The sequence below is a fragment of the Centruroides vittatus genome, unplaced genomic scaffold, assembly GCF_030686945.1.
Source record: "Centruroides vittatus isolate TY-2023 unplaced genomic scaffold, ASM3068694v2 contig_1401, whole genome shotgun sequence".
NCBI lineage: Eukaryota > Metazoa > Arthropoda > Arachnida > Scorpiones > Buthidae > Centruroides > Centruroides vittatus.
The window spans coordinates 214,406-234,864 of NW_027120880.1; the positions used below are offsets into that span (position 1 = coordinate 214,406).

General features: G+C 33.4%; 1 protein-coding gene across 1 annotated transcript; it reads right to left on the bottom strand.

Moving 5' to 3' along the window:
- Nucleotides 1-6,111: 6,111 nt before the first annotated feature.
- Nucleotides 6,112-7,288, bottom strand: LOC136968155 (U-scoloptoxin(01)-Er1a-like). Its single transcript, XM_067262118.1, has 3 exons — nt 7,248-7,288; nt 7,138-7,172; nt 6,112-6,806 (listed from the first exon to the last, which is right to left on the bottom strand). The coding sequence occupies exons 1-3, from the start codon at nt 7,270-7,272 to the stop codon at nt 6,381-6,383; spliced, it is 486 nt and encodes a 161-aa protein (XP_067118219.1). The 5' UTR covers nt 7,273-7,288; the 3' UTR covers nt 6,112-6,380.
- Nucleotides 7,289-20,459: the final 13,171 nt, after the last annotated feature.

Here is a 20,459-nt window from a genome sequence, read left to right on the forward strand (position 1 = left end):
TCAGAAGTAATGTACGCCACGAGATCTCTCACCATCTAGAAATATTCCTAGGACCGCCTCTCGTGGTAGTACTAATGTATGGTTATGATTTATTTTCTAAATCTAAACTTATACGTAGCGACATCGCATATTCGATATAGCGTTCAAGTTGCTCGAGTGCGAAGATATTACAATTCAATAGTGTTTTATAAAAGAGTTAAAAAGGGTGACACTACGGTGTGACTTGGGGTGACACCACGATATCCGCACCGGGTGTCACCCATGCTAGCTACGCTAATGTCACATTATATAAGATTTGTTTAGAAGCAACTTATTTAAATGGAGCCCCAATTTAAATTTTGTCTAGGGCCCGCTAGAGGCTTAATCCGGCGCTGGTCCCATCAAAAGTTTACATTGGTGAAACAAAAAGAAGATTGGAAACAAGATTAAAAGAACACATCGCGGACCTAAAATATAATAGATTAATCTCTGTTTTTTACGATCATTGCACAACTCATAACTGCAGCATAGATAAAACTGATGTTAAAATAGTTCACAAAGAAAAAATCGGTACAAAAGAAAATTTAAAGAAAGCTACGAAATAACGATCGACAAAAATAATATTAACAAGAACCTTAGCATCGAAATCCATAAAAGTTGTTGTGACATCAAACAAAACAAGATATCACATGTTTATAGCAAGATCTGATAGGCGAGAGACAGGTAAGATAAGGCCTGGATTACTTACAAATGTGAAGTCTCCACCTACGGTAACTATAAAGGCTTAAAGCCAGACTGTTTGATTTTTGAGCACTTATTCTTCGTTCGGCAAGACTCGAGCAGGAGGTTAATCAGAGGTTAAAAAAAATCCCTCGGGTTTCTGATTAAAACCCGAGGGATTGTTTTTCATTTGTGGTTATTTTCACTCTGTGGGCACTCTGTGGGCACTAAGATGGCAATATTTTTTATACCTATTATAAGTTTCGCCAAATGCACGATGGATATGGAAAAATCCTCGAAGAGTAATGGTATGTATGAGTTTGGAAAAGTTCCTATGAATAAACGGGTAAGAAAAAATTCCTGGGATTACACTCGATTTAATTCCGAATCTTCCGAAGCGGTAGGCTGACTTCTTAACATGGAAAAAGTAAAAGCTCCCATTTCTTATATATATGTAAGCCTGCCTATTAAATGTCTTTATTCAAACGTTAAATATTTAATTATTTATAGAAACACAAAAATTTTTAATCCCAAAAAACGTAAAGTTTTAATTTAGCGTATCACAATTCGTTTTTCCACCAAAATAAAACAAATAATAGTCAAAAATCGTTAAAGTGTAATTAGCATTTGAGCTTGTAAAAAGTAAACTCAATGCGCTTAGAAAAACCTAAAATAAATAAATAAAAAAAAAAAAACAGTTGTTCTTCTCTTTTGAGTAACCGAAGAATGCACAAGGTTTAATTAATACGAATTTACGAATTTATCTGATGTTACGTCATTTGCATAGCGACAGATATTAAAAATATTAAAAGCGGAAAAAATAGCAATGGCCACATGCTGTGTACTGATGAGTTCTAAAAAATCACCGCCAGGTCCCCGAATAATTTTATCGGAAAAGAAACCTATTAAAAAGGAATATTCCCTTGCTGATGCTCGACCAGACATATGCAAATTAGAAACAGATCGTACTCCGCAGTTGAGGTGGAGGAGTACGAGATCAGCGTTAGACAACACACCGGTAGACGAATCTCAGGTATGGTTTCACGAATACGATTTGTGAAGAATAACCCAGTGTACTTCTACAGACTGATACTAAACCTTTTTTATGGAATTTTATCAAGATTCGTACCCTTGGACTATTACATCCGTCTAAACTACCGAATGAGGTACGGACCAGCTTTTAATGGTATACAAGCTCTCACCACCAGGATTTAGAAGGTAACAACCTCTAAAAACTAATTATGTATACTGTCACGTATTTATTTTAAATATTTGTATATAGCCATCTCTTACTTTTTAATGTTTAGTTGGCTGAAGAGGGGCATCGGCCCGAAACGCGTTATGTAATAAAAAGCGTTCCAACCGAATAAAAAGGATGAAAAATTCGCCCAGTGTTTAAGTTTACGTCACTACATTGTGTCTTCGAAAGAAAAGAAAAGAAACGAATTTACGATACAAAAGTTGGCTCTGAACGTCTTTAAATTTTCTGTAAAGGCTAGTAGATGTCTTTAGAAAATTAAGAAGAAGAAAGGCTCTGGGATTTCGACCCCTCAAATTAACTGTTCAATATAGATGATACAGGTAATACGTCTCAGGTTAAACAGTAAGAAACACAAAATGGTAGTGGTTTAACACGTGATATACTACCAAAAATCTTTCCTGCTGCCAATCCATATAAAAACGGGTTTAAATGACTTGATGGAATAAGGCAACGCAACACGAGGATGGTATGCCAAGGTTGTGCCTTTCGGGAGGACATTTTGTGGAAAACTGGTGAAAAAACCTGGAAAATTCACGTGCCAGCCGTTGGTCAGAGCGAACCCACGATCAACTTCACCGTTCAGTGGGTTTATCCATTCGGTTACTGATGGGCTTTTAAAAAATGTAATTATTGGACTGCAATTTAAAAAAAATTGTAGACATAAATTTCCATTGTCGTTTATCTGTCCTTCTGTCTGTCTTTCATTAATCTCTAGAACGGAGTTTGATAGATGAAAGTGGAAACTATACGTGGAAAGCTTAGGGGAAGGAGGCCCGTATTAACTATATAAGAACTTCCGAACAGAAGTCACGTTATTGCAATTTAGAAAGTTTTCCCTGAAAGGTGTTAGATAGATGATCGGTATGGCTCTATTCTAGCAGGAAAAGAACGATAAACATTTTAAATATGAAATTATCCTTTTATATTGTGTTTTATACAAAAAAAAAAAAAAAAAATATCCAGCAACAAGCATTTAAAATTATGATGGCGCCATCTGTTATGATATTTTAAAAAGTTTTTATAATATTACTTATCACGAAATGGCAAAATGCTTAATTTTAGGGGTGGAATTGAGTTCCATAAAACTTGTAGATGTTAATAACGAGTAGAATTTTCATTATGTATCAATACTACCCACTCGAGATATGACATATGACTCTCCCCTTTATCTCCCCATCCCGTCGAGATTTAACCACCAAAATTTAATAGCATCAATCTCCCTAATACACAAATCTCCCTTCAAAATTCCAAAAATTTTAGACAAAAGGCACAGGAATTATTAAGCTTGAAACTGGGTGAACAGAATCATGCCCCCCACACACACACATGCAGAAGGAAAAACCTCAAATTTTATCGACGTTTCAATGGCTCAACAATCAATAATATGAGATAAATAGTTTCAGCGCCTTCAGAGTAGACTTTCCTGAAATCCAGTGTGATGCAACGACATCGAAGATTGAATTCGCAGTTGTTCTAACAGGTTTTCTACATGACTGACTATTGTAAAAGCCATTAATCTTTCAGATTCGACTTAAAATTAAAATGCAAATTGCTTTTTTTACTACGGTATCAAATAACACTTTATTAAAATTTTCCTTTTAGATGAGTTACCACAGTTGAATGACAATTAGTCGTTAGCTTTGTAGTACATGCTATATTCATCTATTATTAATTACTAAGGAGCACGATAGGTTTGTAAGTTCAAAACTTTTTTTGCATATAGAATTTCGTGTAAGTGCTACTCGTATATAAGTAAATGTTTCGAATAATCTTAGCTTGTTTAATTTGCATAAAATAAGGAAATTTCAGATGCAAAAATAGAAGTATTAAAATTTCAAATCTATAAAAGAGTTTTTGGTTAATGTTACCTATGGTGCCAAAATGGCGGCTCGTCTCTGATTCCAGCTAACAGAAGAAAGGATACAGTGAGGATGCACACGCTAACCTAACCTAATCTAACCTAACCTATTCTAATAAATTACCATAATTATTACCAACCAAATTATTAGAATAGGTTAGGTTATGTTAGAATGTGCGTCCCCACTGTATCCTTTCTTCTGTTAGTTGGAATCAGAGACGAGCCGCCATTTTGGTACCATAGGTAACATTAACCGAGTTTTTATTGTCAATTTCAGGCTTTAGAGTTCTGGAGAGCTACACACACACACTTGGGCTAGGACTTCTCTATAGTTTCTTTTAATATGAAATCAAATGTCTTCTTCCATGCATTTAATTAAAATTATATAAATTAAAGTTTATTATGCAAATTCCAGCATGGATTCTCTTACAGATCCGGGTCCCAGAGCTATACCCCGGTTTCTCTTCTCCCTTGTCAGGCCTTGCATCTATATACATTATAGGAACATTGGTTAAGGGGTCACGGGGTTGATTTGTTGGAGATTTTACATAAACAAGAACACGAGTATCAATTATGAATTTGTCATCACTAATACTTGTTTTTTTTTTATCTATCTTCGAACGAATTTTTCCACTGTTTTGCCTAAATTTAGGAGGGTAATTGCCTCCTGCACTTCGACTCGAACATCCATGTTTTAGACTTTTTTAAATAAATTATAAACTTTAATAAACATATCATTTAACAATTACGCTTATTTTTTACGTAAATTTGTAGGGATGGTATCATTAAAACTGTCATTCATTAATAAGAAAATAAGCATGCCTAATTGTTGAACCGAATTTGAAGCGCGTGTGAAGGAGAGATGAGAGCAAACGGATAGAGAGGAGGAAGGATGTAAAGAAATGGGTTTTAATTTCATAGGCACTATTTTTTACCAAGCCCATTAAAGATTCGACCAGGCCCACAATGGGGCGATCGGATGATGAGGAATGGGACTCGACGTAGTAAACAATCGCTATTCTTTATTGAGGCGCTTAATATAACATCGTTTACATCGGATATTCACAAGTTTACAATCAAACCTCTGAACAACGGCCATTGGCGAAAATATAAAAATAGACATTCTTTTAAGGTTATCTTCAATTCATTTCAGTTCAAGAAATGTTCCCGAAAGAATGGCCGACATTCGAGTTTGACAGTTTGGCCGCTATTGGAGGTTGGAAATGAAAGAGTTAATATAAGCTTGATTCATAATTTAATACAGTAAAACCTGTCTTAAACGGATCCTGAAAAAATAACGGAATTACTTCCGAAATTAAATTAAATTCCTTATTTTTAAATTATAATATTTATAGAGTAAAATATTTTTTTAAAACGGAATGCGACGGCATATTTTCGTTTTATACAGGGTCGTGTTTTCATTCCTTTCTAATGAGTTAGGGAGAAACGGTGTTATTGTATTATCACAACTACTTTTCGGACAATGAAAGTAACTTTTTAACAAAGAAAAACAAAAACATAAAACATTACCATGATCTTAGAGCACAGGTCATAACATTAATAAGATTTAAATTTACCTTCTGATACGCCGAAAAATTTTGCTTTATCCAGGTTATATTACTCAATTCCTACTAGTGGCCGAGTGGATCTGGTAATTTGTCCCGGATTCGCACATGAATAACAAAGTAGCCGTGTGAAGTTTTTCAGGTTTTCTTCACGTGCTTAACATCTAAATAGAGAGGGAAACCACTTTATCTTAGAAAGTCCTCCCGGAAGGCAAACAAACCCTTTAGCAGATCACCCACGTGTTACCTTGCTTCGTCCCATCAATCCAAATCTATATTATGCAATGCAGTTTCCTCATTAGACAGGTTTCCATTTTTTTCCTGAGAGTTTGTTTAAGACAGGTTTTACTGTATCAATTTCTTTCAATTTAGAATAAATTGTAAAATTATTACACGTACGTAAATACGCCATTATTTCTATTTATTACAAGAATTAATTAGTCAAACCTCTGAACAGCGGACAGAAATGGCGGGAATACAGAAATGATCGTTGTTAAGAGGTTATTTTTATATACATTTCAAGAAGAAACGTCCATAAAAGAATGGCCGCCATTTAGAGGTGGCCGTTATTGGAGGTTTGACTATATTTACGACTTTAAGAAACTGAAACGAAACTTATTTTTCTAATCTTTTATTCGTATTTTATAAATTAAAATCGCCATTATAAGTTATTATATATTAATTAACAATATTTATTTCCGAGAAAAACCATTGAACGAAAGACCAAATTTCTGCATGAACACATTTATTTATGAAGATGAAGTTTACATTTATTTATTATTATTATTTTTTTTGCGCATGCATTTTTATATACAAGCACCCGTGGTTGGACATGGGCGGTCTATAAAGCATTTATTCTCACTCTCGCCTCTACTTATGGGCGAGATTATGAGAAAATCCATCACCCCACCCAGAAAAGAGCCCTTCGGTTACCTCGGCAGCTACTTGGCATTACAAATAAAGTGGGAAGTTAATCCCGATGGTGTTTATATCCTAATTATCCTCGTCTTCCTCCCGATCCTCCCGGGCGGAAAGGAGCTGGTTCTGCAGGAACCCCTTGTCTTCCTGGAATGACTCGTGCTGCTCTGTCTGCGTCGTCGTCTGTTAAGAAGGGCAATTTCTCGTTTCCTATGTTTCCATTGACGTAGAAGAAATCTCTGGCGCTTCCGCATGGTACGGATTCGTATGGATCGGCACAGGTCAAGCTGTATTGATTGAATATGGTTTGGTTTCCGCACATGAAACTCCATTGATACGTTTCGGGGCTTCCATCTTCTCTCACCACCGTCTGGCAAACGTGGAAAATTTGACAGTTGTTTTCTACGTCAGCGAAGTATCCGTCACCGCTACACGTGAAGCTCGTTTTAATACTTCCTATAAGTAACTCCACCCCATCAGGAAGCGCGTACGCTTGACGTTTAGTCTGAAAAATGTCGAAAATTTGGCCATAAGATCTTTAATTAACTAATTTTTAAGGTAATTTATAAGTTAAGTGCGGGAGTTTTATAATGGAAGAAGAGTTATCGATGATAGTTCGAAATAGTTCGAAATTATAAAAATAATTAACCTATAGAACCGTCTTTAATTGACTGAATCTAACCTTTAATTAGCCATTACCTTTAATTAGCCAATCTAATTAAAAATAAATAAATAAAATACAGTCAAACTTCTGAACAAACGGCGGTGTAAAAGTCACTATTATTGGGAAGCGGTCGTTTTTTTTTAAGTAGACATTTAAAAAATTAATGACTCACCCTGGGAAGCGCACTAGTCAAAGCTAAACAGCTTACTAAAATAAAATAAAAGAAAAAAAATTATATAAAAAACCAAGAAAAAACATAGGGAAAAAAGAGAAAAAATTTACCTAAAAGTAAAACGATTTTAATCATGTTTGAACTTCAAAAATCACTGAAATAAAACGTTTAAAGTGAGTAACTTTATAGAAATTTTCTAAACTACTACATCCGAAAATATGCCTTACCACAATAATCGGAAGATGAACGAGATGATGCGAAGAAGAGTAAACGTGCGTTTTATATAGTACCGTTAAGGCGCCATTATTCTTGGATCACGTGTTTCTACCTGTCAAATCTCACCAATAGGAAAAAAGAAACGGTGAAAGTGTGTCACCGGAAGGTGGGTTAGTAACGGATTTAATTGGCCCCGGGCGGAAGATGTGACTGACGAAAGACAGATGAAGCACGATCGACTCGTTCAAGGTCGGAAGATACCGGTTAACGGGGTCTCTCGTTTATGTCTGGATGTCATTGTTCGTCTACTTCCACCCCATTCTAGTCGATTTCCGTATCGTTATCCACTCAACCCGATGACAAATTACGTTTCTAAATAGCCGCATTGAAACTCGCTTCCGATAAGATAAAGCATCGCTTAGAAAATCACGTATGGTCTGTCCGCCACGAAGTCTGTCCGCCGAAATCATTAATTATACTCCACAATAAGACTCTCTAAGTATAGAGAAAGTAATTATCTTTTGATTTAACTGAAAATTTCTCGAATAGAGATGAAGATGAGCCAAAAATACTCCAAGTTTCAAGCAGGGTTGTGGGGCGAAAATGCTTTTTTTTTTTTTTCGGGAAGAAAAAGTTATATTACAGAAAAAGCTAAATAAAGTTTTGCTTATTTTAGGATAAACAACAGTCTTTTTCTATAAGAAGATAAAACGGATAAGTACTACCCAGGTAAGGAATAACTCGGTGGCGTGTTATCCTGTGGGCATAAAGAGCAATTACTTGGGATCCCCACCAATTAGGAGGTCCATTAAAATATTTTTCTCAAAAAATTTTCTAGAAGACACTGCACTGTACATAAGGTCCCCTAATTCAAATTTGCCTGGGTACCTACGAAACTATCAAGTGGCGCGCCGCTTGAATAATTAGCGAAGAATCTTGTCAACACGTCCGGATAAATGCTAATTTTGAATGCCTAATTGAATTTTAATTGAATAGAAGAGATAAAATCACAGTTTATTTAATTGTTTATTAATTTAATTCGTAATATCTGTATTCAGAATCGAAAAGGTGGAGTAGGCTAGTGTCCTGGGTGCAAGTTTTGAGGGCTGTGAACATTGAGACACACACCACTGGTTCGTGGATAATCATTGGGCTAGTGACGTGGCGTATTCTGGGTTTTATTCACGTCTCCAACACCAAATAGGGGCCAGTTTTACATAAAAGAAACTCCTCTTGTGAGGCACTTCTCTCTTAACAGATCGTCTAGATGTTTCGTTACCTCGTGCTATCAACCCAACCCCTTCTGTCTGCATCATTTGGCTAAATTCTATCAACTTGATTCATTTTATGAAAGATTCAAACGAAGAGAAATCGCGTCTAATTTTAAATTACCTCACAACTGCACTTTTTATTCCTTTTATATACACTCCAGGACATTTTTTTACTTCTAAAAACCTTCATCATTCCTTGGAAATTAATTTAATATTATAGGAATTCTATAGATTATAGTTAATAATAGTATTTCTGAATTTGTTAGAATAATAATAATAACAATAATAATTTTGAAATTATTATGATTTAAGACTAATTTAGATCCGAAATATTTTTTTAATGTCAAAATATCTATCATTAGGAAATCATGACTAAAGGATCAAATCTCTTTTATCAAAGGTTACATCAGGATCATCTTATAAAACTCTTCAAGAGATCGTAATTACGGGAAAGTATGTGAACAATTCGAAGTTAACAACTGTATTAATTTACCTACATTTTCCTTTCGTGAAAGACCTCGATTTATCTTACTTTCCATTAAAGAATTTGTATCAAAGAAGAAGATTTCAAATCAAATGTAATTACAGCTTGATTTTACTTTTAAAAATCACCAGTAATATTCAGCTAATGCCTGTTATTATTATTTAATTGTTGTGAGTTCGCGCCTCGTCAACGGCTGGTCATGTAGAGTTACCCAGGTTTTCCTCACCTTTGAAAACTTAAATAAGAGCTCGTTTTCCATAAAAGTCCATCCAGGAGTGCTCATGTGGCATTGCCAAAACCAAATAAACCCAAACCTTTATTGCCTATTAAAATAGAAATTATAGTATGGTTCTTCTAAGTACTTAAAAGAAAGAAAATCTGGAGCTTCAGGCCAATTGACGAAGACAGTGATAAAGAGAACGGAAAAAACGGTCAAGATAAAGAGATGGAGGGATAACAACAAGAATGCTCATGACTGGGAAAGATGGAGAGAAATGATTCCTCAGCTGCAATCTTCTAAGAAGAGAATGCCACAAAAGTAGAATAGTAACGTTCTATGAGGAATAAGGATTAGACTCCGAATGCTTTATTGTCCGTTTTTCCTTGCATTCTTTCTAGTCAACAAAATTAAATCTTCAGTAGCCTTGATTTTGCGCGATACAATCTTATAGATTCTCCTGGAATAATTTGAATTGCGTAATGTTTGGTTGGTCACTAGGATGCGGCAATCCAACACGTGGGAAATCCGCCAACTGGAGGACTTTCTATGGAAAACTGGCCCTTGTTTAGGTGTTAGCGCGAGAAGTAAACCTGAAAAACTATACGATAAATTAGTTTCTTTTATTTTTAATAATGTATTATAGATTCGTCGATTTTTCAGCCGAGGTTCTGAAGGTCCCGGAATCGAATCCGTGAATGAGAACCCCTGGAATTTTTTGTAAATGATCTATCTCGGTTACGTCGCGCCGTCCCTCACCACTCAGCCGCTCTACTGTGGGCCTGACCAAACCTACGATGGTCCACGAAAAAAAAAAAAAAGCCCTCTTAATGGCCTCAGAACAGGAAGAGCCCAAAAATTCCACGAAACTTATAGTTCCATTATAACAATTAAATACCAAACTGCAGCTCTAAGCGGAATATTGTATGTATATTTCTGATTTACCCGAGACTAATTATTGATGAATGGTCATTTACAAATCTCGTGTGTATTAGAATATTATTTCCTTTTTATTATTTATCATAAACAAAGGAGATTTTTTTTTCTAATTCTTTATTGTTCTTCCATCTGGTTTTCGTTCTTTTATTTTTACTTTTACTTTCCACGTTTCTCTGAATAATTGCATTCATTTGATTTAATGAATACGATTATGATGACCTTGAATTACGCCTTTAATATATTATTCTTTTGTATTTATTTTTTATGATTACCAGTTTATTTTTGCTGTTTTCTTTTGTTAAAATCGACATTATAAAGTATAGAATTTTAATTTTCCTTTAATACCTACATCATTGCATACATCTTTCTTCGATTTATACCATTAACTAGGCCCTATCAGAGGAAGGTAGGCAAGATTATTAGGTCCTACTCCCCGTAGAAGGATAAGAAAAAAGGGCCTTTTCTTATGAAGAGGTTGCTGAATATTGAAGCCCGAAAGGCACATGAAACCATTAAGCAAAGAAGCAAATTTAATTTAATTTAATTTCTTTGTAAATTTCGACTATTTTATGTTCTAGGTAAGCGGCACAACTGTAAAAACTCCCACATTCCAATCACATAAATAGAATGATATTCGTGTAATGTCTGCCATGTCAAATTTACTTCTTAATACGCAAAGCTTGTAATAGAATGGATGATTTTTAGCTAATGTTTTTGAGGTCTCCATAAAAATAAGGCCCTATCACACGGAATGAGTAAAGCCTGATGTCCTTGCTAACTTCCGTGTGGCAGAGCCTCACATTTATGAGGACCTCAAGAACACTTGTTATAAATTATTCATTTTATTGTATTACTTGTGTAGTAAGAAGAAACTTTATGGGCTTTTCAGGCCTCATAAAACGACCTCCTCATAGTCTACAGAACAAGAAAGAGCATTTATTTTTTATTATTTAAAAAAAACAATATAGATTTTACTTTTGTTTTCTAATTTTTAATATACTGGGGACCTGAGAGAGATAACATGATGCCCCAAGTTACAGCTTCTGTAGTGTATTTGTAAATTGGTCCGTAATTAATGAGGCTTTAATTTGTAGCCTTATAACGTGAGGCTCTAACCTAAGGCTTGTTTAGTGTATTTGTAAATTGGTCTCCGATTAAAAGTTTAATTTAACTTGTTCTCTCTATCACTGTATGATTTCAGTAGATGTTAACTGATTAAACTGTATCAAAACTTACTTACAATTACGAGAATTATAAATTTATTCTTATTTATAACATATATATTTTTTTTAAACTTTCGTTTACATTACTTGCTACCTGAATCACAAAGTACCTTTCAACGTAATCTCCATTCAAATCTATTGCATTACATTACCGAAACGTGATATCACTCGTAGAATATAAATTGCTGAAAATTGAATTTTATATGCAGTCGAACTTGCAATAACAGCCACCTCTAAACGTGGCCACTTTTTTTTAATAACATTAGCACATCGTATTAAACAACACGCTTTCGTTCTCTAATTAGGTCAAGTCTGAAATCAAAAATCAATATTTTTTATTTTAGTTCTATTCTTGATTAAAAATATCGAAATCTCCATCTTAAATATTTTAAAAATATATAAATATTGTCTTAGTGTTTGGCTAGTGTTACCAAGTTCTCTATTATTAGAATTATTCGTTGTCTCGGTGTTACTAGTTGTCTAATGTTTTTAATTGTGTAGTGTTACTAGTTTTCCTGGTGTTACTATCTGTGTAGTATTACTAGTTGTGTAGTTTAGTACTAGTGTTTAGTCAATTAATAACACTAAGTTTCTAGTGTTATTAATTAACTTGGTATTACTCGTTTACTAGTTCTTATTGTAAGATTATCGTTACTAAGTTCACTGTTACTAGTTGTTTTAATGTAAGACTAGTGTTACTAGTTGTCTTAGTGTTTGATTAGTATTAAAGACGATATATAAATACTGTCTTATTGTTTGATACATTTACATTATATAACTGACACATGCAAATCAATCGAAAAAAACAGGTTGAGCATAATTTGCATACTTTAATTTTTAAAAAATAAATAAATAATCGGGAAAAAAACTATAAATTTACGAAGGTATTTTTTAGGATGTATCTATATTTAAAATATAAAGTGTATACAGGATGTCAAAAAAATGCATATGTAAACTCGTCAGTGAAATATTACTGAAGTGGATGTAACAAGGAGGTCATCCATAACGCGCACACACAAGGAAAGTTAAAGGATGTTTCAAGTAATCGGGGCCACCAAGAGAGGTTCACTCGCCCTTCCAGTTCGCTTTTACTCTTTATAAATAAAGAAAGGTTAAAAGATGAACGGAATTCGAATAGGAATAGATGACAGATAGGAATTTGAGAACAGAATTTTTATCTCTCAGACTTAAAAAACATCCGTCATGGACACAAAATGGCGTCCGCAGAAGGCTAAAGTATGAAATTCTTTAAAAAACGCACGCCATGTTTAATTTAATTTAATTTCTTTGTAAATTTCGACTATTTTATGTTCTAGGTAAGCGGCACAACTGTAAAAATTCCCACATTCCAATCACATAAATAGAATGATATTCGTGTAACTGTCTGCCTTGTCAATCTTTACGTCATTTATGCACGACTTTTCGTGCCATTTAGTAAGGATCATCCCTCTTAGTTTCTTCTGACCTACATAACTCAAACGGCAAGAAAGTCGCACCCCGTTTTTATATCAAGAATTTTCGGAGAAGTAATTATTTATATAAACACAAAAAATTCAATTTCTCTCAACAATGGTGTGTGTGTATAACTCACTCGTTAGGTTACGTGTATACGCAAGGGTTAGCCATTCTGCGTCATTACAGTTATTAACCATCCCACACACGAGAACCTTTATTAAAAGAAAAAATTTAATTATTTTTTTAAAATTCTATTAAATTTTTACTCTAAATTATTTTATTATTTGGCTATTAAGTTAAAAAATAACCTGTCCAAACAGGGGATAAGACTCTTCAACCTCTTGTTTACGTCAAAAATAATTAATTTTGTGGTGTCGACGTAGGAATTTTTTCTAATTATTAAGTAAAATTAGCATTTTAAACGTTGTAAAATATAATTTTAGACGTATTTTATGGAAAATTTATGCAATTTACCGCTTTACAACACTAGAAATGTTTAAATAAACTGTTTAATTATTTTTCATAATAGATTTCGAGGAGTTAGGCTTGTACAAAGAAAACTACATATTTAATTTAATGCGTATTTTATGGAAAATTGCATGTGATTTACCGCTTTAAATAAATGAAAATATGTAAATAAACAGCTTCAAAATCGTTATACGCTATTGAAAAAAAGGGAATAAGAGTCTAAACGCCTACTGAAGTTGACCAAAAATGGATTGCTGAACTCTTCTTTACATATTCATACTCACGATTTCTGCTTGCTTTATGTTCGGTGGATGAACCGAAAAGGGCATAGCTGTCAGGCATATTTATAGAAGACCAAACATGTTAATTAGTACAAGAGATGTACTACAGTACAGCTTAGTTAATTTTCTTACAAAAATATATAAATCTAGTAAGGGATTCACAAGAAAAAATTTAATGGTGCGGACAAGGAAGCGCGTAATTTTGATTATTATAACCCTTCCTGTTCGAGAAGGTACCAAACTCGTTTTTTTCGTGAAAATTTACAACATTCTTGGCGTTTGTTATACTTTGTATGTAGGCGAATGTAACAAAATTATAATTATGTGGAAATATAAACTTATAGAAGGGTATTTTAATTTTTTCCATGTATGAGGGTAGAGGAGTATAATAATGGAAACTGCAATTGCGGTCGCGTAACATATCTTTAAGTGAACTAGGATCGAAATTTGCCTCGGGTTTACATAAATTGCTGCCTTAGATCGTGCCATGTTTAATGCCCAAATTAGTAGATAGAATGCCTAGATAAGTTAGAACTTATGAGAGGAAGAAAATGTCTACAATTACGTAGAAAGTATCATTATCGAACAAATAAATTACAGTTTTTCATGAGCTTAAGAGTACTTAAATTTCTTTTTTCTTATAGATTTCAATGAGTTGAGCTTTTATAAGCTCGTACAAAGAAATTGAATATTGAAAGCGAATTTCAATTAGGGCCTAAACAAGTCATTGCTCAAGGCTTCAGTTGCGAGTAAACTACTTCTCGAAACCTGTCTCGAGTTAAATGTATTGTTATTTAGTAGAGGGGAATTTTTTTCAGTGAATTTATATATATATATATAATGATTAAATGTTTATTTTGTAAAAATTAAAAAAAAAAACAAAAATGAAATGTGTTTAAAACTAATACAAATTAAAGACTAAATACAAATAAAATTTGCTGTCTTTTAATCAAATTACATAATCGTAGCAGTCGACGAACAGGTCCTGTACTAATGCTGTGTTCCAGCGTTTGTGCTAGTGTTGTATTCCTGTGCTTGCATTGTGTCAGTGTTCTATTCTATTCATGTGCTTGCGTTTTTGCCAGTGTTGTTTTTCCATGTTTGCGTTGTGCCAGTGTTGTTTCCCTGTGTTCATGTTGTATTACGTCTTTATGTTTGTGCCAGTGTTGTACCCTGTGTTTGTGTTGTATTCCCGTCTGTTTTTGTGCCAGCGTTGTATCCCTGTGTTTGTGTTGTATTCCGTCTTTATGTTTGTGACAGTGTTGTATCCCTGTGTTTGTGTTGTATTCCCGTCTGTGTTTGTGTCAGTGTTGTATTTCATTCGTGTGTTATGTCAGTGTTGTATTTCATTCGTGTGTTGTGTCAGTGTTGTATGCCTGTGCTTATATTGTGTTTGTGGAATTTCAATTTTCAATAGTTTGTATTTTAATAATTTGTCATGTAACCAGAATAAAATTACGAAGGCAATAATCAAAATCTTTACAAATCATGTCTTATGTAACAACCTTGAATATGCATGAAGTTAAATGATGTCGTACTCCATTTAACTATAAAATAACTAATTAGCTTGTATGACTATTTAATATAGGAAATATTTAAACGTAATTCTCTTAAAGACATTCAAATTAATCGTAGTTTTAAGCAACATATATGCAGTATAAATAAACATATAAAATGAAGGTCCAGATAGAGAAGGCCCCGGCAAGAGTCTTTGATCCAATAATTGAATTAATTCTTATGTTTGTTAATTTAGTTAATTAATTGCAATTTATTCTAGTGATTAGCTGACTTTTGGACAAACACTTCCGGGAGAGATAGGCCCATCTTATCTGTCATACATTCTGTATGCAGAGTTTAATTTACGGTAGTTGTGGCCCTCGCTACAACATAAAAGAGATCAACCACCAAATAATAATGATATTATATATAAAATGTCGTTGAGAATAGATCGAGGCCTCTCGTAACGTGATAACCAAAGTTGTAGCTTGTTTGCCTTATATGTAAATCAGGCTCTGTCCGCATGCAATGTAAATTATATCAGATATAATCATTCATTCATACAGATGTTTATGAAAGAAAGCTTATACACACACACACACACACACACACACACACACACACACACACACACACACACGGCTTACATTTGATGTAAAAGTTCGATATTTTGAAAGCTCAACAGTTAACTAATAGAAGTAATTTACATTTAGATTTCCTACTTTAACACTATTTAAAAAATTCTCACGAATGGACAAGTGTTGAGAAATTAGGATATAAGAAAACTCGTTTAAGGAATACAAAAACTGAAAAGAATTTGCGTTATATTTGTATAAATTCATCAATATTTTAAAATATAATGAATAATTTTAATAAATGACACATTTACTTATTAATTTTTCGTATAACAAATGTCAAAATACAGTAAAACCTGTCCAAAACGGTTCCGTGCGATTCCGTGCGGTTTACACAGGTTTTACTATAATAATTTTTTTCTACAATATCGAGTGAAATGTTTTATTCTAAAAGAGAAATGTAGTAACAAATCAGCAACTTTCTTAAAAATTTGAAACACCTGCAACTTTTCTACAAACATAGAATTAAATTTAATTATCCGGAAAGTAAAAAAAAAAAAAAAAAGAATACGTCTTAATCAGATAAAAATAGCAACTTATAGAATGTCCTAGAATTATTATCAGTTGATCTCTGTGCTGGCCATTTTCTGGTTTCATTTAATTTTTTAAGGAGAACGAGATTCCTGTGCATAGTTGACCTTTGCTAACGGTATTGTGATGCGTGAATAATGGAAAATCCGGGGTCGAAAACAACTGATTTTTTCAATTACTTACGGATTATTAGTAATATTTCGAGTTCTACGTCCTGAAAATTGATATTTTCTTTCAGAAATTATATCATTTCAGCAGAATAAATCACCAGAAATACGCGATTATATCTTAATTACAATATATTAAATTAGCCATGAACTTACTTCTGAAGTAAGCATTATAAAATGGCATAACACGTGATTTTTCTAATCCCTTCTTCATACTCCCATTGTTTTCTGTCTAATTTGCATAATCTAGGGATTTAACAAGCTTTTAGAAGGACAAGGGTGGAGGTTGCCATTCATAACTAAAAGTAAGCTTGGCTACTTAAAGTGACAGCTCTTAGTCAAGTGTGTTTTTGGGGAGTATATTTATCAAAGATTCTTCATTTAAATATTATAAAAATGTGTTAAGTTTACTTGAGAAACGTTCAAAATTAAAATTCTCGTGAGTGCAATCCTTATAATTGACATCACTGCACTTTTTAGAGGTGTATAAACGATAAATTAAAGTGTCTAAAGTACTGTATGGATGCGCTGAGGTCAAGGAGAAGACACTTCCATTCACTAAAATATTCGAGTTGGACACACATTTGTTGATCTGGCCACAAGCCAATAACGTTAGAACAATGCGGAACAATCTGGTTTCCCTGTGAACCATAACAGAATGCGGGACCAACCTTGAATCTGTACAGTACTTCACGAATATTTCGATGGAAAATACTCCAGTTGATGATGATCCAACACGCTATTGAAAGAATCTCAACCGGTTTGATTCCTGTTTATTTCGATGTATCTTAAATGACTTCGGGTGTAGACCCGAATTCGAACCATAATACAAACAAACGCCGCGTGAGGGAGATAATTGCTAACTGGCAATCCTTAAGTATTTTTATGCGTGACGTATCATTTTCAGCACGTAATTTTAATTGTTTGTACGTGTTTTATTCATAAATCGAATTAAGCGTGAAGTTATTTGGCTTATGATGAATTATTTTCAATTAATTGGGCGTAAATGAGTGCTAAATCTTTAACTAATTGGGCGTAATAGTTAAATAATTAATAATTAAATTAATCTCTAGCTTTTTGAGGAATTTAATTAGACTACTTAAGTCTGTCAACAATGCAAAACAAGATAAAATACATTATTTTAGTGTTAGCATCAAATTATTTTAATTATTTATGTAAATTTTGTGCGATTTTATAAAATACAATCGAATCTTCATTGACGGCCACCTGTAAACGACGGCCATTTTTTAGGAGCGTTGGAGAAAAATGCGTACGAAATAACCTCTCGACAACGGCCATCTTTACCTTCTCGTCAGTGGTCGTCGTTCAGAGGTTTGGTTATATTTTCAACCTTGAGTTTATACTTCTACATATTTTCTGTTTGTTTTCAAAATCATAGGTCAGTGCTAAATTAGCAGAAATAATAGCAAAGATAGATAAAGAATTTGTAAAAATCCTGATAATAAACATTAAAAAACCATTTAAATTTTTTATACTTTCCCAAAATCGTGCATTCACATAATTATAATAAAACTAAGTTGAATAACAGAATAGCGTGATCTAGCTTATTCATTAAATTCTATTCTATGAATAAGATTTAAAGAATTGCTGATGACTATTTATAATCTTGACTTTAAGTAGTATTAAATTAGCAATAAATACGGGAGTTCATAGAGCCCTCTCACCACCAAACCACCAAAATTTAATAGTATCAATCCTCTAATATACAAACCTCCCTGAGAAATAAAACCTGTTTAAACCGGACACGTACGGTATCGAATATATTTTTTCCGGTTCGGCAGGTTTCCGTTTTAAATAGCTGCATTTCGAAGAATTCTTCCAGCTTAGGCAGGTTTAAGTGTTATTACGGTTAGAGGCTTTACTGAGCCGCCATTGTTTAAGATATTTATGCAAATGAAAGAAGTTTCAAGATGAATTTTCATAAAAATTTCATAAATAAACAGTAAAATTCATGTTTAGAAAATCCAGATTGACAAACACGAGTTTAACAATGGGTGGATGCCAATTTTACTTACATGAGTAACGAGACGAATGCGCTACTTCTGTAAACTACTAGAACACGCTCGTCCTGTCTCTAATGAGAATCCTGTTTTACATATCATGGTTAAAATAAACTAATCTCCGAGTAAAGATAACAATGTAATTAGGAAATACCCAAGAGGTCAATGTAGCTGATTAGTTCATTCCAATGGTTACCACCATAGGTCGTCGGTTCTGTTCTCAATTAAACACATATTTCATTAAATCTTCCCTCTGTTGAGAATTATTTCCTTGTCTATGGATGTTTTCTCAAGATAATTCTTATTTTATTTATATTGTTTAACAATATTTAGCATTTGATATGTAGATTTCTTTGTATACGGTAACGAGATATGTGAATCCTCCCGAAGGACTTTCTATGGAAAATTGGCTCCTACAGAGGCGAAGAAACGCCGCGTGGTCAGCCTGTTGGCGAGGTGCGAACCCACGACCTGTGTTCAGTGATTTATCTATTGCAGTTTAGTCCATTTGATCTTACACATCCTTTTTATCTTATCCTCTATTTTAACACGATAAATTAATATTAACGTAACAAAAAGAGAAGAAATAAATTAAAATTTCTCTTAAGATTCCAGAGTTATCCGGATATATTACACAATAATAAATAGTAAATATTAATATAATATAATCAATCGTGGTTAAAATATTGTAAACGTGAATTTCACCATTTATAAGTGTGATGTAAGCTTACGCATTAATTTGAAGTAATTGATTTAAATGAATTATTAAATTATATATACAGTAATTTAGAAATTAAGATAAAACATTTCCTATAAATTTGATTAGTTCAATTGTTTTCTGTACCCTTTCAAAATCCGAGTCACGCTTCACGTTTATGCATGACGTGGGTTCATTAAAATAATTTAATTACCCCTTAAGGTGTGGCTTCTACGTAGAGTTTACAGCTTGATTAATTTATATAAAGAACGATTCGAATGCCAAATTGTAGAATTATTTCTAACGTTTTTTAATACTTTTTTTTGAAGCGGTGAGATGAAAGTTTCACTTCCTGATTTAGGATATGACGTCACGTTGAACTAAGTGAAGAGAGAAAGGGGTCAAGGCTGGATGGGAACCGCCTCTCTAAAAACAAATGGCAGCGTGTAGGAAGGCACCTGCAACAAGTCGAATAATTTTGGAAATGCCTATGTTTTGATGTAAACAATAAATTATTTTGACGTTTGTAATCATCTCCTTTGATATCCGAGACGAAGTTACTATTGTTTATATTGCTTAATGATCCTCATCCCGGATGTGACAAAACTATCCTTTGCTTACTTTCCGTAATATTATGCTATTATATAACAAAATATGCATCTAGATAAGGAATGTTTTCTACTATTTTATTAAGATAAAATTGATAATAAAATGAATATTAAATCAGTTTTACGTATAAACTTGTTTCTAGACGGAATTTAAGTTTGTAGTAATGCATAAGTTATCGTTATTTTGTACATTTTTTTAAAAATTAAAATTGTTTACATTTCTTCCTTTTGATTCACTAAAAATGATGAGATGGTTCTATGTTGCTTAGCAATAAACCCAAGCCATGCAATATCGTTATGTAACGATACTTTTTCGTTTTTTATTTACCCTAGTAACACCTAAACAGGGGTCATTTTTTCGTAAAAAGAGCAGCATCCTTCGCAGGTGTCCCTCGAGTTGCTTGCCGTAAATAAATACGAACAGACAATGAAGAATATTTTTTCACTCTTCTGCCCTTTGGAACTAAGAGGATCTTTTAAAAGGTATACCGAGTGAAGAAAACCCGAAAAACTCCATGCTGGCCAGGCTTTGAACCAACGACCAGTGTTCAGTGGTTTTATCCACTCGGTCACTGTTGTGCCACGGGCTGTTTTAAGGTCATGATAATTGAA